The 22,496-nt window shown below is 41.9% G+C and overlaps 1 protein-coding gene across 2 annotated transcripts in view; it reads right to left on the reverse strand.

The window, feature by feature from the left end:
• The window catches only part of NAT10 (N-acetyltransferase 10), a 45,933-nt gene that overhangs the window by 14,819 nt on the left and 8,618 nt on the right, over window positions 1-22,496 (reverse strand). For both annotated transcript variants that reach the window (XM_054971723.1, XM_054971725.1), the window contains 14 exons: window positions 22,064-22,155; window positions 21,263-21,434; window positions 20,156-20,278; window positions 19,428-19,489; window positions 18,761-18,875; window positions 18,444-18,551; window positions 16,964-17,097; window positions 16,113-16,206; window positions 14,772-14,870; window positions 13,859-13,995; window positions 11,164-11,288; window positions 9,608-9,758; window positions 8,472-8,568; window positions 690-806 (listed from right to left, as the gene is read on the reverse strand). In XM_054971723.1, coding sequence (XP_054827698.1) covers window positions 690-806; window positions 8,472-8,568; window positions 9,608-9,758; window positions 11,164-11,288; window positions 13,859-13,995; window positions 14,772-14,870; window positions 16,113-16,206; window positions 16,964-17,097; window positions 18,444-18,551; window positions 18,761-18,875; window positions 19,428-19,489; window positions 20,156-20,278; window positions 21,263-21,434; window positions 22,064-22,155 — 1,626 coding nt within the window. The remainder of the gene's footprint in view (window positions 1-689; window positions 807-8,471; window positions 8,569-9,607; window positions 9,759-11,163; window positions 11,289-13,858; window positions 13,996-14,771; window positions 14,871-16,112; window positions 16,207-16,963; window positions 17,098-18,443; window positions 18,552-18,760; window positions 18,876-19,427; window positions 19,490-20,155; window positions 20,279-21,262; window positions 21,435-22,063; window positions 22,156-22,496) is intronic.

Here is a 22,496-nt window from a genome sequence, read left to right on the forward strand (position 1 = left end):
GTGGCTTAAAGCCTCTCATAACCCAGAGACCACTTACTTGAAGGAGTGTTTCACCTCGCACCAACCCAAGCACCCTTTTAGGTCTGCCCAAGAAAGAACAGCAGCTGATTATCCCTTCTTTGTATCTGTCTGGCTGGCCTTTGTTAGAAAACGACTTTCTTCAGTACCAACACTAATGACATTCAGCAGATCATGTTCCAAGTCCTTTCATTATCAGTTTAATAAAGACTTGTAAAAACGTAAGGTGCCAGAGGGCATTTGCTTAATATTGTTGAATTTTGTGGAAATTTGGAAGAATTTTTATAGTAATGAAGATATATGAAGAGGACTCAAATTTAGTTTTTTAGTAAGTTTTATTCTAATTCATTGCTATGTACTTTAATTACTTGTCATTAACCACCTTGAACTTTATCATAAAGGTAGGATACAAAAAATTAAATAAACATATTAATTGCAACTGCAGCAACCTTCCTAGATTGTCACCAATTTCTTCTAAACTTATATTAAAAAGATTAAAGCTTATTGGACACCCTAAGTGAAACACTGTATGAATAATGGCAGCATGCTTTGTGCTTTCTAGCTTGCTACAAGATTTGTACCTAGTTCCATCAATACATAAAACAAGACACTGTTACGAATCTTTCTGCTGCTTCCTTCCTAATTAAAGACAAAAACTTTCTTCCTCTTACCTGAACAACAGCAAGCACTTCTGGCAAGGAATTCTGTGTAGGTGGAACTGGAGGCAGAAGGCAAAAGAGATGATGGGCTGGAGCATCTGAAAGCATCTGGAGGTCATTGGGAGAATTCTGGAACAGCACAACCATACTACAGAGTTAGTTCTCTACTACATACTCTTTTTTGACGGTCTATAAACTGACAAGCAAGTATAGGGTTGGATCCTGTGATCAATTGCAAGTAGTGTTAGAGATCCATCCCATATTCCCTTCCCTTCTGCAATCCCTTCTGACTCTGAGAAAACTGATTTGGCTGTAGAGTTGTAGCTATGTAGGTCACAGAACATCATTAAGGAGCTGTAAGAATGCAGTGTCATCCCCTCCTCTTTCACATCGACTCAGCAAGTGCGGAGAGGCAGAAAGGCAATTTTGCCCCCTTTCTCCCCATGCAGCCCTTTCCCAAGCCACAATGCTATTAGTCCACATGGGTTACGCAACACTAGGAATCAACCTTTCCATGGTCAGAAACGTGCATAGGAAGGATCCGTGACTGTCAGTGCCTTCTCTGCTGATGGACTGCTGGATCCAACCTATAACACTGTTCTTGCTGAAATAATTGTCTCACCAAACCTATATAATCTACAACAAAGATGCAGAAACTATCCACAATTATAAACACACTATATAAATTGGGTTGGATCCTATGAACCATGATATTTATTATCTCCCCATACAGATTTCTGTGTCCCTAGAAAAACAATTTTAAGAGATGGGGGAACCCTTGGGAATAAGAGTGAGATGTGATGCAGGTGGCTGTAACAAGTAAAAATGGGCAGAAATCTATCCCTTTGTTTCCTGTACGAGTACTTGCATTATTTGCAGAAGATTTCAAGAAAGATGGGAAGGAGTGATTTCTTCTGATTTGCTCTTCTTGCTGCAGCCCCCGCCCCCCCCCCGCCCCCGCATTCCAAAAATAAACCCCAAACTTCAAGAACAGCTTTCAGGGAGTTCAGGAGGCTGCAGAGGAAAGGAGAAGGGGAAAGGCCTGTTTTGTGAATATCTTTATTTACAGTTGGTAGGATTTAATCCTTTTAAAAAAATCAGCAGCAGTGCATCGAAGTTATTGTTTTATTTTTGCAGCAAGTTTTAACATATTTATACCTTTTAGCAGCCCACATCTAATGGGAATGCCCTCTGTTCAATTATTTCTTCACTATGTAGAGGAAGCCTCGAAACTAGCAAGACCACCCCAAGCAGAACTGCACCCATCTAAGTCCACTAACTGTTAAGGGCTTTAAAAAATAAAATCCTGAGAATATGCTAGCAATATATGCTAGGTAGAAGGTCAGAAGTGACAGAAGGGGACAAAATAATCAACCAGTGATCTGTACTCCCAATTATTTAATACATTCAAGGGATTCCTTTAATTGCTGCCTAGGAGTTCCTAAACATTCTCTGTAAATGGCACAAAAATTGTCTTTTGAATGCAAGTCAACGTTACACCAGGCACACATTCTTCCTTCAGAAGTCACAACATTTCCTAGTTATCAGCCCCATGCTGGCTACACTGAATATCAATCTAATAAAATAAAAAGCAATATTCTTTCTATGGTTGTTGTAGATTTTCCGGGCTGTATAGCCGTGGTCTTGGCATTGTAGTGCCTGACGTTTTGCCAGCAGCTGTGACTGGCATCTTCAGAGGTGTAGCACCAAAAGACAGAGATCTCTCAGTGTCACAGTGTGGAGAAGATGTTGGCAGGTATTTATATCTACTCAGGAAGGTGGGTTTGGGCTGAGTCATCCTGTAAGAGTTTCCCAGGGTGTGGAATGCTAATGGAGGGAGGCTTCACTCTATCCAGAGGAGGTTCTTTTGCATATGGATTGGTGCTTGATATGCTAATCTTCTCTGCAGGGCTATTGTAGGATGTAGGGTATTTTGTTAGCCTGGTGTTTTTCAGGACTGGAAACCATGCTCTGTTCATTCTTAAGGTTTCTTCTTTCCTGTTGAAGTTTTGCTTATGCTTGTGAATTTCAATGGCTTCCCTGTGCAGTCTGACAAAGTAGTTAGAAGTGTTGTCCAGTATTTTGGTGTCCTGGAATAAGATACTGTGCCCTGTTTGAGTTAGACTATGTTCAGCCACTGCTGATTTTTCAGGTTGTCCAAGTCTGCAGTGTCTTTCATGTTCTTTTATTCTTGTCTGGATGCTATGCTTTGTGGTCCTGATGTAAACTTGTCCACAGCTGCAGGGTATACGGTATACTCCTGCAGAGGCGAGGGGGTCTCTACTGTCTTTTGCTGATCGTAGCATCTGTTGTATTTTTCGGGTGGGTCTGAATACTGCTTGAAGGTTATGCTTTTTCATAAGCTTTCCCATCTGATCAGTAATTCCTTTGATATATGGCATAAACACTTTTCCTGTGGGAGACTGTTTTTCCTTAGTTGTTTGATTTATCCTTGGTTTAATCGCTCTTCTGATTTCATTTCTGGAGTAGCCATTTGCTTGAAGTGCGTGGTTTAGATGATTAGTTTCCTCGTTGAGAAAGTGTGGTTCACATATCCGTCTTGCACTATTGTTTTTATTATGCCTCTTTTCTGTCGGGGGTGGTGATTGGAGTTTTTGTGTAAGTACCGATCAGTGTGAGTTGGTTTCCTGTAGACCTTGTGACCTAACTGAAAGTTTGCTTTGCGGATGACCAAGGTATCCAGGAATGGAAGTTTTCCCTCGATTTCTTTCTCCATTGTGAATTGTATGTTCAGGTGGATGTTGTTGAGATGATTCAAAAACCCCATCAATTCTTTCTTCCCATGGCTCCAAATGATAAATGTATCATCCACAAACCGAAACCATACACTAGGTTTGTGGGGTGCTGATTCTAGAGCTGTTTTTTCAAAATGTTCCATGTAGAAGTTTGCTATAACTGTGCTGAGCGGGCTCCCCATGGCCACCCCATCCATCTGTTCATAGAATTCGTTATCCCATTGGAAGTAACTGGTTGTCAGACAATGATGGAATAAGGCTGTTACATCCTCTGGGAAAATCTGATTAATAAGTGCAATAGTGTCTTTTACTGGAACCTTGGTAAACAGGGATACAACATCAAAACTGACAAGTATGTCCTGTGGATTGAGTTTCAGAGAACTGATTTTGTTGATGAAATGTGCTGAATCTTTGATGTAAGATGTGGTTTTTCCAATGTGGTCCTGTAGAAGATTGGCCTCCTCAACAATATCCACCTGAACATACAATTCACTATGGAGAAAGAAACTGAGGGTAAACTTCCATTTCTAGATACCTGGGTCATCTGCAAAGCAAACTTTCAGTTAGATCACAAGGTCTACAGGAAACCAACTCACACGGATCGGTACTTACACAAAAACTCCAATCACCACCCCCGACAGAAAAGAGGCATAATAAAAATATTAGTAGACCGTGCAAGACAGATATGTGAACCACACTTTCTCAACGAGGAAACTAATTATCTAAACCACGCACTTCAAGCAAATGGCTACTCCAGAAATGAAATCAGAAGAGCGATTAAACCAAGGATAAATCAAACAACTAAGGAAAAACAGTCTCCCACAGGAAAAGTGTTTTTGCCATATATCAAAGGAATCACTGATCAGATGGGAAAGCTTATGAAAAAGCACAACTTACAAACAGCATTCAGACCCACCCAAAAAATACAACAGATGCTACGATCAGCAAAATACAGTAGAGACCCCCTCACCTCTGCAGGAGTATACCGTATACCCTGCAGCTGTGGACAAGTTTACATCGGGACCACACAGCGTAGCATCCAGACAAGAATAAAAGAATGTGAAAGACACTGCAGACTTGGCCATCCGGAAAAATCAGCAGTGGCTGAACATAGCCTAACTCAAACAGGACACAGTATCCTTTTCCAGGACACTAAAATACTGGACAACACTTCCAACTACTTCGTCAGATTGCACAGGGAAGCCATTGAAATTCATAAGCATAAGCACAATTTCAACAGGAAAGAAGAGACTTTAAGAATGAATAGAGCATGGTTTCCAGTCCTGAAAAACACCAGGCTAATAAAATACTCTACATCCTACAATAGCTCTGCAGAGAAGATTAGCATATCAAGCACCAATCCATATGTAAAAGAACCTCCTCAGGATAGAGTGAAGCCTCTCACCATTAGCATTCCACGCCCTGGGAAACTCTTACAGGATGACTCAGCCCAAACCCACCTTCCTGAGTAGATAGGAAGTCACAGGAAGTCACAGTAGGATAGGAGTCACAGGAAGAGGAGCACGCAGGGAGCGGACCATACTTGAGGTGAATTGCTGGCTGAAATGGTGGTGCTGGCAGAAGAGCTTTGGGTTCTGGGACCATGGGATAGGTTTTCTTACAGAAGGCCTTCTAGCACATGATGGGCTTCAACTCTCAAGGGCAGGGAAGAAAACATTTGGAACGAACCTGGAGAACTTCATCAGGAGAGCTTTAAACTGATGCCGCAAGGGGCAGGGGACGATCGACACGGCGACTTCAATGATGAAGTGAACACAGTGGGGACCCACCTGGGCAGGAAAGGTCAAACAAAGGTACAAGGCTACAAGTGTCTATATACCAATGCCCAAAGTATGGGCAATAAGAAAGAAGAGCTTGAGCTTCTATTGCAAACAGAGGGCTATGATATAGTAGAAATTACTGAGACTTGGTGGGATGATTCCCATGACTGGAATGTGGTAGTGGATGGGTATGAGTTGTTCAAGAAAAACCGGAAGTGTAGAAGAGGAGGTGGAGTGGCGTTGTATGTGAGGAGAGGGCTTGATTGTCAAGAAGTTATGAAGAATGGGGCGGACAGCCCGGAGGAAAGTATATGGGTAGAAATAAGGGGAGGAAGGACAAAGGGTATTATTGTTGGAGTCTGCTACAGACCACCTGACCAGCGAGAAGAAATGGATGCTGCCCTCTTTGAACAGATTGGCAGAGTATCCAGACATCAGAACCTTGTAATTATGGGTGACTTCAAATTCCCCGATGTGTGCTGGGAGACAGGCTCAGCAAAACGTCATGAATCACGCAATTTCCTGACCTGCCTGGCCGATAACTTCCTTTTTCAAAAGATGGAGGAAGCTACAAGGGGTTCGGCCATACTAGACTTGATATTAACAAACAGGGAAGAATTGGTAGATGAGATGAAGGTGGTGGGGACCTTAGGGGGAAGTGACCATGTCCTTCTTGAATTCCAGTTGCTGTGGGGAGCTAAGGAAGTTCATAGCCAGACTCATAGGTTAGATTTTCGTAGGGCCAACTTCGATGAACTCAGAGGCTTGATGAGAGTCATTCCGTGGGGGAGTGTGCTGGAAGGGAAAGGAGCGAGTGAAGGGTGGGCCATTCTCAAACATGAGCTTTTGCAAGCTCAAGCCCTCACTATCCCAGCAAGACGGAAACATGGCAAGGGCTCCAAGAAACCGATGTGGATGCACAGAGAGCTCCAGAATAAGCTAAGGGAGAAAAAGGAAATGTTCAGGAAATGGAGAGAAGGACAGACCTCTATGAGGGTTACTAGGTACTGCAGATCAACCATCAGAGAGGCCAAAGCTCAGTAAAAGCTGGGTCTGGCCAGGGGGGCTTGCTACAATAAGAAAAACTTCTACAGATATGTGAGAAGCAAACACAAGGTAAAAGAGGCAATTGGACCGTTGTTGGGAGTAGATGGAGAAACTCTGATGCAGGACAGAGAAAAAGCAGACAGGCTTAATGACTTTTTTGCCTCTGTTTTCTCCCTGAAGAATTCAGGCACATCTAGAGATAGTAGAAAATGTGGCAGGACACCTGAGTGGCTAATTGACATTGACAGAGAGGTAGTGGAGAGGCATCTGGCTGCACTGGATGAATACAAATCCCCTGGGCTGGATGGGGTGCACCCAAGAGTGCTGAAAGAACTTTCCAGAGAACTTGCAGAACCCCTGTCCATCATCTTCAAGGCCTCCTGGAGGACTGGGGATGTGCCACAAGACTGGAGAAGAGCGAATGTTATCCCAATCTTTAAGAAAGGGAGGAAGGATGACCCGGGAACCTACAGGCCAGTCAGTCTGACTTCTGTTGCTGGGAAGATATTAGAACAGATTTTAAAGGGATCAATCTGTAAGCATCTGAAGGACCGCTCAGTGATCCGGGGAAGTCAGCATGGTTTTGTTCCTAACAGATCCTGCCAGACCAACCTGGTTTCCTTCTTTGATCGAGTGACCAGCTTACTGGATCGGGGGAACTCTGTTGACGTGATTTATCTGGATTTCAGTAAAGCTTTTGATAAGGTCCCCCAAGACATTCTAATGGGCAAACTGGAAGAGTGTGGAGTAGACTATAGGACAGTTCGGTGGATAGGGAACTGGTTGGAGGACCGCACTCAAAGAGTGGTGGTCAACGGCGTTTCATCAGATTGGAGGGAGGTGTCCAGTGGGGTGCCGCAGGGCTCGGTTTTGGGCCCGGTACTTTTCAATATTTTTATCAATGATCTGGATGAAGGAGTGGAAGGGCTGCTCATTAAATTTGCTGATGATACCGAATTGGGAGGGGTAGCAAACACCCAAGAAGATAGAATTAAAATTCAACAAGACCTGAATACTCTGGAGAAGTGGGCAGCTGTGAATAGGATGCAATTCAACAAAGACAAGTGCACAGTATTACATCTGGGCCACAAAAATGGGAAGCACAAATACTGGATGGGGGAGACACTTCTGGGCAGTAGTATATGTGAAAGAGATCTTGGGGTAAGAGTGGAGTATAAACTAAATATGAGCAGTGAGTGTGATGCAGTGGCAAAAAAGGCCAATTCAATCCTGGGTTGTATCAAAGGGGCCATAGTGTCAAAATCGCAGGAGGTCATAGCCCCTCTCTATACTGCCTTGGTCAGGCTGCACCTGGAGTATTGTGTGCAGTTCTGGAGGCCTCACTTCAAAAAGGATGTGGACAAAATCGAGAGGGTGCAGAGGAGAGCGAGAAGAATGATCAGGGGTCTGGAGACTGAGCCCTACAAGGAAAGCTGAGGGCCTTGGGAATGTTTAGTTTGGAGAAGAGGAGGTTGAGGGGGGACATGATTGCTCTCTTTAAATATTTGAAAGGCTGTCATTTGGAGGAGGGCAAAGAGCTGTTCCAGTTGGCAGCAGAGGGTAGGACGCGAAGCAATGGGCTAGAACTACATGCACAAAGGTACCGGCTGGATATTAGGAAAAACTTTTTCACCGTCAGAGTAGTTCAAAAGTGGAATCAGCTGCCTAGGGAGGTGGTGAGTTCCCCTTCACTGGCAGTTTTCAAGAAGAGGCTGGATGAATACTTGTCAGAGATGCTTTAGGCTGATCCTGCACTGGGCAGGGGGTGGACTAGATGGTCTGTATGGCCCCTTCCAACTCTATGATTCTATATAAATACCTGCCAACATCTTCTCCACACTGTAACACTGAGAGATCTCTGTCTTTTGGTGCTACACCTCTGAAGATGCCAGTCACAGCTGCTGGCAAAACGTCAGGAACTACAATGCCAAGACCACGGCTATACAGCCCTGAAAATCCACAACAACCATCGTTCTCTGGCTGTGAAAGCCTTTGACAAGATTCTTTCTGTTCTCAGAAGATTTATTATGGATGAGAATTTACAGCTATGCAAATAGAAATAACTGAAGGAGAAAGCAAAAAAGTAGGGCTAAAAACACAGCTTATGCCAAACAAGAAGACTACATAAAATGTAAGTACATAGAGCTTTTCTTGAAAAGTCACAAGTCCCCATTAGATTCTAACACAGCAAAATAAATAACATCACCAACCTTGTAGTGAGAGGCTACGTACAAAGCCATCAGCCTCTGAAGAAAAGCTTCTGATGCCCTGTGATAGCAGAAGAGGGTGTCTCTGTTCACATAATATCTAAATGCTACAGGTTAAGGGGAAACAATACTGAAGGTGGCCACCTTCATCAGACTCCATCTGATGTACTGTTATGCACTGGAAGAAAAATCTAAATGCTTTTAGCAATAATCACTGGTAGATATGGGAGAAGGCATCCTGCCTTATAAAAGCCTGTTCCATTTCATTTCCAGAAAGCCTTTCTTAATGTTGGAAGTAATGATGGGACATCAGTCCTGCATGCAGAGGGCATTCACCAACTTACAAGGTAAGGAAGAGTTAATACATGCCTATACAACAAGAAAGGGATGGCCTGCAACTAAGGAACCAAGGGGCACTCAAAGTGGTCATCACTCCGTACTGCTTTGCCTTTAAATGTTACAAGGTTGAGAAGAACAAACAATGTTTCCTCTCCTACTGTAAGGCTATAGCGGTCAGAATGCCTACAAATACACAGCGTAAGACAAAGGAAGCTGCCAGGTAGTCTAACCATTGTAAGGTTTATTGCTACAACCATTTTAATAAAAGAGGGCTTCACCATGATACATAAGTGGTCTCAAGGCCTGGACCTAGATTGTTCCTAGCATAGAGGCTCTACAAGTAGTGGGGGAAGGTAGTAAGGCTTCAGCTGTAACCCCACACATACTTAACCTGAAACTAAGCGCACTGAAAATAGTGGAACTTACTCCAAGAGGACATCCATAGGACTGTGTCCTAAGTGCCAGCTTCTTGTGCACAGTTCACAATGCTTGCCCAGACATGCACATCTATGCATCAAACCCACCATCAATGTCCTTTCTCTAGTGGACAAATTGCATTTGAAAAATATACATATATTTACACCTTGTCATGACATAACTGTGATAAGGTTGCACAAACACCCAAGATGCAATTTAGTGCCATGTAAAGTCTACATGGCAGGCCTTACATAAATCAGTCCATCACGATGTATTTTAAAGGTGCCAAGGATATAAAAGCCAAATCTTCCATCATACGTAACTATTAAAACACCTTAGAGCATCACACAAAGCACAAACATCATCTACAGTAGAAAGGATACAAGTCACAGGACTCAGGCAGCGGGCAGCCAGATATAATCCTAGTTATGCTGAGACAATCCAAGCATAGCAAGTCATTCAGCCACTTTTCAACAGGATCTCCTGGGGCGTATCGAATAGATTCCTGGAGGGAAACTTCATGCAGTGTACGGACTGGGAAGAGACGTGACACACGAGAAGTCTAAGACCAACAGGGAATTTGGGTTTCTGTGGGGGAGGGGGAGGGGAGTCAGCCATCACCCTTTTTTCTCATCTCCATTCTTGGCAGATGAGTTCAAAGGATTCTCCACTCTGCACAGTCCCAAATGAGGTCATATAAAGCTCCCATAAAATATGTTTAAAAGTACAAACACTGATCTATAACAGCACGAGAATGCAAGCATGAAGATCTGGCAACTGCATGAGCACCGCTGAGTTGGGGGAAGTGGTGGCTATGCATCGTACACTCTTTAGCCACTAACAATCTGATTCTGCCCATGCACCAGCTCTTTCCTGGGAAAGCTTACCAGGGAAAACGGCCAACTCTTATCTTCAATGCAGAGCTCTTTGTACAAATTTTGGGGTTTTTTTAAATGCAACTTGGGTGGGATTGCTGATTTCTTATTTCTATCATAACACATAAGACATCAGTGGGAAAATAAATTTGAAAGAATTAAAACTGTAAAAGAGAAAGGAGTACTTGTAACACATTGTTCCAAAATTTTTAGGGAATTAAATTGCTCCTTTGTGTTATAAACATCTTGTTCTTGTGATATAGTAAAGAGTCCAGTAGCACCTTTAAGACTAACCAACTTTACTGTATCATAAACTTTTGAGAACCACAGCTCTCTTCTGCATCTGATGAAGAAAGCTGTGGTTCTCGAAAGCTTCTGCTACAATAAAGTTGGTTAGTCTTAAAGGTGCTACTGGACTCTTTACTGTTTTGCAACTACAAACATCACTAACTCCTCTGGATCTTGTTCTTGTGATGTTTTTGTAGAAAGTGCCTTCATCCTTCAATATGGTAAATGTAAGAAAATTCCCAATAGATCAGGGCAACCCCCCCCCCGCTAGCTCAGCACTGTTTTTCTAGCACTGACCAACTAGATGCCTCTAGAAAGTCCACAAATAAGACACATAAAGGTGTCTTCCTGTGGGGTTGCTACACCAGCAAATGCTGTCTAGAGGTTCACTGACTCCCTACATGCAGATTTCCCCTGGCTAGGATTTCATTTGGCTGTTGATTGAACTTAACTAATAGAATTCATAGACTTAAAGAGTAGCAAAGGACACTAGCTCAGATGAATTTCTGAAAGGACCTGACATATTCATGGATAGGTCAATCAACAGCTCAGTTGTGACGACTGAAATCTGTACGACACATTGATTTCCTCTGGGCATTTTATGGGAAGCCTACTCATGTCAAAAGATCCCCCATCTATGGGTACATTTACATGAAACTATTCCCTTGAACTTCCAGAGAAAGACTGGGCATCTCTTTCTTCTGTACAAATCTGAAAAAAGTGCAAGCAGCAGATCAGCAACACAGAGTTCAAGTTCTGCAGTCCTGGTAAAATACCTGAGGACAGTTTAGCTGTTGTCGTTGTCTTGTTCTCTGCTGCCATGCAGGCTTGGGCCTGTGCACTCTGTTGCCGTAACTGCTGGATCAATTTCAAAGACAAGGAACGACCAGTGCCTTCATAGCTATTAAAAAGACAACACACACAATCAAGTGGAAAGAGAAACAAGTACAAATCCTCTGGCACTTAACATACTGCTCGAAACAGAACTTGGAGCTGATTTAACGACTGAAAGATTCTTATGGTACATGTCTCCCTGGCACTTGAGAATGCAGAGATTGGGGGAGTAGTCGTGCTTCATTCTTCTGCAACTGAAAAAAAACCCAGCACATCAGAGAAAGCTAGGCCCATGCCTTTATGCCTGACAGAACAGGTTGCTTACCTGTTACTGATTAAAGAGGCAGTCTGTGTAGTCCTACCAATAAGCTCTATATGACTCCACAGAACACTGTCCACAGACTCCCAGGCCTGAGATTTTTAATGCCACCACTTCCCCTGACCAGGAGGTGCCAGCACACATACCTAGAGGTGATTGTGCCTTCCTGTTCAGTTCTTTCCTGGAAGAGTCAGGACTTGTACTTCAGCACAGGACTGCAGCTGGGTCAATGGTACGATCAGTACTTAGAATGACTGGTATCAAAAGTGTATTTGGATTTGTAGTAGTAGGTTCCAATCCAGTAGCTTGTAGGTTGGTATTTTCTTGAGGCAGGTTTTCCATCAGGTCCTGTGAGGTGCCAGTGTGGTGTAAGGCTTGAAGTACTGGACTAGAATCTGAGAGACCCAGGTTTGAATCTGCCTTGGAAGCAAACTGTGTGACCTTGGGCCAGTGACATGCTCTCAGCCTAATCTATCTCACAGGGTTGTAGAGGATAAAATGGAGGAGAGAGAGAATTATGTAAACCACTTTAGGTCCCCATTGGAGAAATGCAGGGTATAAATGAAGTAAATAAAAACGTATGTGGTAGCTATTGGTTCTGACAGAGAATACCCATGCTGAGAACTGATATGCCTAGCAGACTGGTAAGTACTGAAAGTATGAATGCAGCAATTTGCCCCTAGATAGATAAGATGATTAAGTAACAGTCTCAGTTCATGAGGTTTATTCTCCTCACAGAAGACATCAATAAGCATAGTAGGGGCAGTGAGGATCCCAGGGATATGTATTCCAGCCATAGAACTGAGGTCTCAGAGCCAGTTTGTGTAGCAATCACAGAGAAGAGCATTCAGAGGGTCCTGATGCCTTAAAAACAATGGAGATCAACTCCTTGGAGACCAGCCCACTGTAGGAGGTGAATTTGCACATACTTCCTGGAAACTATCTGCCAACTGGCCTTCTGAGAATGAACTTAATGCTTCTGGGATCAATCTGGTTCACTTATGGTGTTCTTGCATTGGGATTATCTAGGGTATTATTAGTGAGACACCGTGTAAAGTCTTAGCTCAGTCCTGTGCTTGTGTAGAGACCACAGATGTACTGGAACAAAAACCAGGAAGAAGAATTCTCTATTTACCCACAGGAAGGAATTTCTGGACCACAGGAGAATGAAGCACTACAACAAATGAGCAAGCATCTGCATTCTCAAGGACTACAAAGATAAGAGATGTTTCTGAATAGATAGAATCACCCTTAGAGTGTCAGAGAATTGACAACAGTAATCTTTCTATGTAAAGTTTCTTTATGCCAATATAATCCAAATGTTTCAGTTTTATTTCTGGCTATTCTTCAACATTTCGGATGCTAAAGAGGTTAAAATAACAGTAATACACTTGGGATACAGTTATTCAATGTAAGTCCCTCTGATTTCTCTGAAACTTATTTAAGAGTAAACATGGTTACAGCTGGGCTGTGCGCACTTCAAAACAGAAAACATAAACAGCAAGATATTTAAGGCTAAAGTACTGAACTAAAGAATGGCATTCCCACTTGATCACAAAGCCAGGAGAAGAGCAGGTTATTGTCTCCAGACATTGGAGGGACACAACAGTGCTACACAAGGCCATTAATTGCTCCTCTATGTAGTATTCAAAGGGACACGAGCATCCAGCTGTCAAGACAGATAATATGTACATCTTCTGCTGTACTCTCTCACTTGCCAAACATGGGATGCTACTTCAGTTGTTGTTCTACAACAGAACCACACTGACAGCTGTAATGCTGAGGCAGCACTCCATAAACCCCCAATCCGGTATTTGCCCTTCTAAGAAGAGCATTAGGCAATCATATTTCCTTAAGTAAATAATTTGCAGGATATGTGCCCAAAGGACAATTCCAAAAATGCAAACTTGCTTGCTAAATAACTTTAGAGCACAATTATACATCACTAGAGGCTGGCTGGATAGCTGGCACTCATTGATGAACTTCAAAGGATGGTCTGCATGTGTTTTTGTGAAGTCTAAGAATAACTGCTGACAAAATTTTTATATCATCTAACCAGTGTGGTTCAGTGGTCAGAGTGTCAGACTAGGATCTGGGAGACCCAGGTTCGAATCCCCACGGTATACAATTCTCTTCAATATGTTCTCTTCACATATTCAACAGACGGTCCCCAAATTACATACACTGATGTGTGAACCAGCCCTTACACTTTCTAAGATCCCTTAAAAGGAGATGCCGGGGACTGGATTTGGACCTTGAGCATGAAAAGGATGTGTTCAATCACTGAATGACGTCCCCTACCCAAATAGAATACTTACCCATTGATTGTAGAAGCCATAAATACAAGGTAAGGGCCAAGCAGTTTTTTCACCAGGGGCAGGGGAATAGCAGCAGCTTCATCAATCACCACAAGTTCAGCCTGACCCAGTTTCACAGCATCAGCAGGGTGTATATACTTGTCAAAAAAACGTCAGGGAAAATGAGATTTTTAAATAGAGTAAAATGACCATTCTGCTAGGAGCTAAATCAATCCAAAAGAACACAGGAACCAATCCATTCACTTTTCCCTCAATTTTTGTTCCATCTGAAGTAAGCCATTTTTAAAATACCTTATGCAATTCCAGTGACTAGGATTTAAATTGAAATTGTGGCTACAGAAGAGAATACAGCTTTAAATCATGGGCACATTTATTCAACACAGTTACACAATCAGCTTAACATTTCCTGATTGTGTAACTGCTGACTGGGAGGAAAGTGGGATATAAACTTTACAAAAACTAAATAGGCTGTAGTGTAATGGATCCGAGAATGGCTTAGAGGAGATGTGAACAGGAAATCCCCAGTTTACATCTTCCCTTTGCAATGAACTGTCCAAGTGGTCTTTGGCCAGCATAGATTAAGAGGAACCACTTTCAGCCCCAATTACCTCACCTTCAACAGTGCTGTTATAAAAGCTATTGCCCAAGGTCACCCAGTAAAGTTCATGACAATGGAGATTTGGACCCATATTTCCCCAGCCCTAGTTCACTCCAAGCACTTCACTGCTCTCAGTTCTGTATCTTCCTGTAACATCCAAAACTCATGGCTTTGAAAAATTATCAAAGAATAAAACCTGACTGCATAGAAACAATACTGCCTGGTCTTTGCAAAGCAGTTATTGCATGTACAGAATCCCAGGAATCATGATGTTTTTAAAGGAAAAAGAAAACTTGTATCAAAGATTATATTTACCTGGATAGTCTGTCTATGTTCTCTGAATACATTAACTCTGACAACTGCTTTGTTAAATTCAGGATTGAGAGACTGAATAACCTCGTAGTCCAAGTGCTCCTGAAAGCCGTTGCAAACAATATTTGAGAAACAAATAACAGCTGCATAGCATAACAAAAGGGGAAGAATATTCACTGCTATTTTAAATAGTAACATACTTGGCAACCTGCTCCCAGAGTACAATGCAGTGCACTAGGATCAAATTGCACCAGGATCAAGATGCAAATTTGCATCTTTCTTGTAAGATATATGGCACATTCCAACATGGACAGGCCAGCTACATAAAAAGTTCTCCATTTTGAAAGAGATGAATAAATTATCACCAGACACAGCCATGTTAGAACGCACATGTAGTTGCACCATATATACATCACATATATACATCAAGTTCAGGAGATAATGGAAAAAACGGCTATTCCTGTCTCACAACATCTATTTGATGTATTCTCTATACAATGTGCATGTGCATGTGGGTGAAAATTCTGAATGGCTTAGTTCTTAGAATGGTAGTGGTATCCTAAGAAGAGTTACATCTCTCTAAGTCCACTGAAATGAATGTGCTTAGAAGGGTATAAAGCTGCTTAGAAGTACAGTGTTAAGATTTCATCCAATAACTATTAGCGTTACACTCTGCAAAATAACTATTTGCAATACAATATGGGTTCAGGCAAAGAATTTAAAATAATACTTCAAACATGTAATTTGTCTGTGTTCACTAACTGAGAAACAAATGTCTGTCTTCCTTAAACAGATACTTGATTTCATTCATAGACTGATTTACCATTAACTTCATTTTGGTCTCTCACACAGCAAAGAAAGCCAATTTTCTTCAATTAAGAGCTTATAACCAAAAGTTATAGCAGGCTTAAATGTAACATGAATGATAACAGAATTAAAACTCAAGGCTTCATCATTCAGCATAACCTGTTGAAAAGGCAGTATTTTACACATTTAAAATTATATGAAGCGACACAGGATTGCAAGGCAGATGACTCGAATTCTCTATTCAGCTACCTAATCAAAGAACTTCTTGCAGTGCAAATAAAAATTACATATAAACTAGGGACCTTTGATTGAAAATTATCATGTCATACAGGAACTAATTAGGTAACTGGTCACAGGCTAAGCTCTGAAGGCATATGATCCAGCAGCCTGCTTTAGGTCAGAAAGTACACTACTAACCTCAGCAGGTCTAACAATGGTCTGACTCAGTTTAAAGATGATTTCCTGAAACCTCTGGCTTTGGAGGTCACCTGAAAGCACAGCTCTACAGAAGTGCACTGCATGACATGTTCATCTTACCTGAAACTGTAATGCGTCAAAGCCTTTAAAAACAAACTCAAACAAGGTGTGAAGGTTATCTGGGCTGGGAGAGGTGACGAAAATGTTGGAATAGCTACACACAAAAAAGAAGGGATGGATTTAAGTCTTATAATTTCAGAGTGGTGGCTGTATTAGTCTACTGCAGAAAAACACAAAAAGGAGTCCTGTGGCATATTTAATAATTTAAAATACTATCAAATTTATTATGATATCCCCCTCCCCCATGACGTGTATATATCTGTCAGCCAAGGAAATGCTTCAGGCATCTGAGCAATGTGCTCTGATGCTTGCAAATATATGTCAAAATAAATCTCAGTCTTAGAAGCACCACAAGACTTCTTTAGATTATACAGTATTTTATGTATAGAAATGGTAAAAATATTTATTCAGCAAACTATAAACATTTCATTTATAAAGTGGTGTGAAGAATGCCAAGTCTTAGAGAAACTGGAGTTAACCAAAAAATATTCGTAGGATTCAAGAATAATATGCCTTTACCACTTTATGCGCAAACCACAGAACCATCAATGAATTACAGTGCAGCCCTGTGACTCTGGCCTAATTCTCACTAAGATGGGAAACCTGTGCCCGGTCTCTGCCATTTCAGAATATAGGAAGGGCTCACTTTTTACTAAGCTCTTTTCAAATATATTTAGAATTTTGGAGATTACGACTGTCTAAAATGCTTTTTATGTTTGACCTTCTAATCAAATAGGCTTAAACTATAAGTTTATAACTAATAAAAAGTGACAGGAAACACAACATTAAATCATGTACCAGCACACTTCAGCTACTGAAGCAAATCTGTGCTTAGCTAACCAGAAACTTACCCAAAAGCCACTGCTCCAGCTATAGCCAATCCTAAGGCTGCAGATTTACCACGCCCCCTGGCTGCTGTTAAAGCCACAGTACTTCTCAGTGTCTTTTCAGAAATGGCTTCAATGAACTTCAGAACGGCTTTTGCCTAGCAAAACAAGTAATCAAACAAGTAATCAGTACTGATTATTGTGTCTGGGCAGCAAACGACCAAGTAGAAAATGGCATGATTCCTTATGTCAGCTTTCTATAAAGGGTATACTTGAGGCAGCTGACAGAAACATGCAATACAATAACCATAAAAACTGACAACTTAAAACTAAAGCAATTTAAAATATTATGTCCAGGGTCGGCCCCCCAGTGGCCCCCAGATTCAGAAACCCCTCCCTCCAAAGCCCTCAGGGCCATGCAGGGAGCTGACGCTATGGGCACTCACCGTGGCAGCCAGGCCAGCAACGTCCTGGTCTAAGGAACAGCCACCAACAGCCGGGGAGCCACCAGCACCACCACTGCAGCTGCTGTTGGGGCCTCCAACACTCCTGAGACCGTTGAGACCACTGCCATGGCACAAGGGCCTTCACAGGCCGGGCGGGGAAGATGACCGCTGGCCCAGGATGGCACAGCAATGCAGCCAACCCAGGCCGCTTCCCAGACACTGGCACAGGCGCGAGGATGCCAGGCCTGCCCAGCTAGGGCAGCAGCCAACAGCACAGACCAGCGCTGAGAGTCCCACCCTCCAGGTGGGTCAGGCCAGGGCCAACCCTGGCAAGGAGGAGATTCATTGTTGTGCCTGACCAAGCAGGCCATGGAGGGCCATGATTGGGCAGCCCAGGGAGCGATGGGCGCAGGATCTCCTGAGCACCCAAAGGCAGGGTGGGGCATGGAGGTGTGACCTCGCCTGGCCAAAGTGGTGGGACTCAATTTGGGGGCGGGTTCGTGCGAGATGGGCCGGGGATGGCATTGGAGGGTGGGGATAAAAGAAGAGCTACAGACCCAGGCCAGGGAGGAGAGCATGTGGAGGTCTGTTCCTGCTGTCAAGGGCCAGCCTCTTTGGTGGAGCCAGGAGCCGGGAGTGCTGCAACTCTGTATCCAACCCTTTCTGAGGCCCATAGGGGAAGCCCCACAGGGTCACCAAGCACCAGGGCCAGGCTGGCCAACTGGCCAGCGATAGGAGGGGAAGAGTGGATCTGCCCAATGCTGCCCTGCCAGAGTCAGACCAGCCACCGCCAACAGGGGGTGCCAGGGACTCTGACATTCTTTTTCAAAGGCATTCCAGAATAATAATTTAAAAGTTTAAGTTGACACTGAAATGTTGTAATGAGGGGGCCAAACCCAACTCACAGGGGAGAAAGCTCCATAGGTTAAGGTTTAAAAACAAAGAAGAGGGAGATGTTAAAAAAAGCTATATACATTGAAATGTAATGCTAATATAGTGGTTTACCACAATGACTTGGGCTCATCCACACCTTCTTCCAGTATCAATGTAACACTTGCCTGATCCAGAGTTTTACAGCTCTCAACCAGCACTCCAACAGGTTGTGTGTCCTGAAGGCTCTCCTTTAACTCCTTCAGTTCCATATCCTGAGGACTCAGACTGTCCTCCTATATGAAGAGAAGAATTGTCCACATCAAAATAGCTTCCATCATGAAATTCACAAACAGAAGATACAAGGTTAAGGGAAATTTCTCCTGCAGAAGCCTTATTAGCTAAAAAAATATACAAATTTACAATACTCTTCTGTACTTAACATTTAATTACTTTATTGATAGTCAAAGTCCAAAGCTTCAACTTTTATCTAACACAAACTTACCTGTGATCGGGGTGGAACAGGTACTATATTTGCAACGTGGCTGGAGATTGGAAGGATGTTAAGCTGATCATCAACTACCATACATGTCTTACAAGAGACCAGAGAGAGAATAAACCTACCCAAAGAGACAAGAGAGGCATCACCAGCAGAGAACCTGAATAGTTATATATTTCTTACTTTGCAACTTATTCCTTATCCTACAGCCTACATGGGACACATCTCCCTCTTGATGAAGCAAGTAGAGCTAAACCCCATCTTTTTGCTTCTCCTCCTGACCTCACACCCATCCACCACTTGATTCTCTACCAATACAAAAGTCAAGGGCAAAAAATTTCTCATGCAATGGAACGATGCAAGACATGGAAAGGTGCAGGGTTTAGCTCCCCTAACGAGTACATTTTTCTCTGTGCAAAAAATAAACCCTCCTCCCTTTACACATGAATGGGTGGACACAAAAGAACGCATAGTTCCCTCCATCACATCTTACTTGGCCACAAGAAAACTTACAACTATAGTTAAACTTGAAAATATACCACTACTGTCTGCCATAGGACACCTGAGCAAATGGGGAATCACTTTTTGACAAAAACTTCAACAATCCACTTAGGTAGACAAATACATTTTTCCTCCCCATGCATGTTTATATGGAAAAAATCATAAAACATACCTCTCATTAAATCTGCCAGCTACATCCTGATGTGCCTCTGTCCGGTATCGAGAATGCACATCCTAGAACAGAAAATGAAATCTGAAGAATGTTACACAGAGTACAACATGTTAAGCTAATTAAAAAGATATCTCCTCTAGTCTGATAGTTCTACCCTGCCAAAAATTAAATTCTGAAAATTTGCATTATTTGCTCCTAAAACCCAAAACAAATGCTTCATGAAAGACTAAGAAAGCTGGTCCATGTCAGATTCATCCCTGCTCTACATTTCAGATGCTATTAATTTCTTGGCAACATACCTACCAGGACACTCAAAATTATGGTCCTGCATGTAGACAAACTTCTAGCGGTAACTCAATTTTTTAAAAAACTTGAATAATATTACACATGGTATCTCCATGCCAAGAAAATTCCTCCAGCTGAATTACAGCTTGTCCAGCAACTACTAAAAACAAAGAAATACTGCTATAAAGGAAAAAACCCTAATAACCATTATAGATCTAGGAGGATATTCTGCACAAGCTTAGATATATGTCATCCATTCTGGATCAGGTTCCATGACTGAAAAAGCTAGCATTAAGCCATCTCAGATTTCCTCAACCCACTATTCCTTGGTATAGAAACACAGGAGGAAAAACAAATGGTCAGCAGTGTAACTGTCCACAGACATGGAGAGCTGTACCAAGCTCTCTCTGAAACTCAAGAGATAGCATCCCACCAAGATATACCATGGTCATCGTGTACAGCTGTTTTAGGGAATTCATTGTTCTCAGAAGAATTGCTACTACGCCACCACCTTCCACTGTTTCAACCGTTCTAGCAAGCAAGTTTGGTGTCAAGGCTTCAAAATCCTGAAAAAAAAAATTACGCAAGTTTTTTGAAGAAAATTTCAGACCTCTTGCAAATATACCAAATTAACAGAAAGTATTTGTTCCACCTTTTCCACACTTCCCTGTGCCCATGGAAAGCTACTGAGAGTTTCTCAAACAACCAGTTCCCTCCATATGGGAGAGGAAGAAGGAGGAATCACCAGAAGTATGTCCCCCCCACACTTTCATTAATAGAACAAGGACAGTAAAAAGAGCAAAAGATTGTAATGTGCAGCAAAGACAGTTGCAAAAGAAAATCCACAGAAGCTGTTGATCCAATTCACTATGTTTTCTGGTTAAGTTATACAGTAGCTGTTTAAGTACCATCAGCCTCATACTTAATGTAAATACTCACAAGGGCGTGTATCCAACCACAAAGTTCCCAAGACTTATGGGGCCATGAGAAAGTGAAACACCCCTCACTGCAATCTAGTCAGATTTGTATCTTAAGGATTTTTATATTAACTTGGAATTGACAAGCAAGCCCCTTGCATCATCCTCATGTAGGTATAATTAAAGTTTTTCAATCCATTCCTAACCTAATACCAGATTTTTAAAAGAATGAAATGTTGGATACCTTTAATTCATAAATTTTACAAAGTGCATTCACTTCACATTCAAGTAAGCGCATTTAAATTTACTTTGGAAAATGTTTAAATAAAGACATTTGTTATTGTAACAACTACGAGCCAAGCTACAAGTGACGAATGACACTTGAACGGCAAGTGAACAGACTCACGTGTATTCCTCCCTGTTCACTTGTGCTCCACTTGCACTCCACTTGATCACATGTGATCAAGTGGAGCACAAGTGAACAGGGAGGAATACACGCGAGTCTGTTCACTTGCCGTTCAAGTGTCATTCGTCACTTGTAGCTTGGCCCTACGGCAGTCTGGACATACCAATCATGTAACCTGCCCAAATGATATGCGAAAGAGGACTCTGATATTTGAAACATCTTCCTACCTGGAGAACACACATGCCAAAAGTATTCCCAAGAATTTTGTGTGTTTCATTGTAGTAACAGTACCGAATGTTTGTTGCTGCTATAAACAGCTCAAAAGGGTCATCTTGCTTCAGATCTAAAGTCCCACTTTTAATCTTCTTTTGCAATTGCCTCATCCTTTTTTTACGGTGGCTGGAATGGAAAAAAGATTAAATTAGAAATTCTCATTGGAGAAAAGTTCAGATTTTAAAATTATATTCTTGGATTAGGCGCAAAGCATATCACTCTATTTCTAACTTTATGGTCTACTTTTTTTAACCCACAACTACTACATGCATATGCCCTCTTAAAGGACCACCACCAGTCTGTTTATATAAATTGAAAGAAAAAGATAGGACCTTAGATAGGTGGAAGAGAGCTCCAGACACAGCAGTTACAACAGGAAAATGATACACTAACTATTGATATTACTAAGGAGACTATATGAGAAATCTAGAGAAATTAAGACTGGAAGAGGTATGTCTGGCCCACACACAGACAAAGAGGAAGAACAGTGCAATCCTTAACAGAGTTATACTCTTCTAAGCTCATAGTAGCTAATGGGCCTGAGTGTAATTCTGCTTACGATGGCATTGGAAGTCTCCAAATCTGTTCTCTATTCATGTCAGTAAAACAAAGGGAGTACACATAGCCTGCCATTTTGAATTTTTTGATCTACCCAGAATATTTACTATGAACAATTAGGAAAATATTTTACAACTTGTAGCTTCACCACACATTTGGCGACTATTTAAAAACAGAGAGAAGGCAACAATTTTTACCTGCTAAAGCCCAACTCTTTCTTATAACACCACAATACCGATGGTCTAGCTTTAACAGCTGTTTTAGACAACATATGATGGAGAATGACCACCTGTCAAATGACCAGAAAGAGAACTTTTAAGGAAATAATGACAATGTAGCAGCACAGCTATCGAGAGTAATATATACTATAAACAATACACAAGAACAGATTACAAGGTAAAAACAACAAAGAAAAACCAGATAATATCTAGTTGATATTTATAATAATATCTACAATAATTGTTGTATATAATATCTACATAATATATAATATATACAATAACTGTAGATATTATAGACAAAAATCCTATTGCCCTTTTTAAAAAATGCCTTCTTAAACATTATTCATCTGGCCATTTTGCAGAAGGACGGGAGTGTGGGAGCCTTCTTGACCTCCTCATGTGGGCAGTT

This window comes from Eublepharis macularius, chromosome 2 (genome assembly GCF_028583425.1).
Source record: "Eublepharis macularius isolate TG4126 chromosome 2, MPM_Emac_v1.0, whole genome shotgun sequence".
Taxonomy (NCBI): Eukaryota; Metazoa; Chordata; class Lepidosauria; order Squamata; family Eublepharidae; genus Eublepharis; species Eublepharis macularius.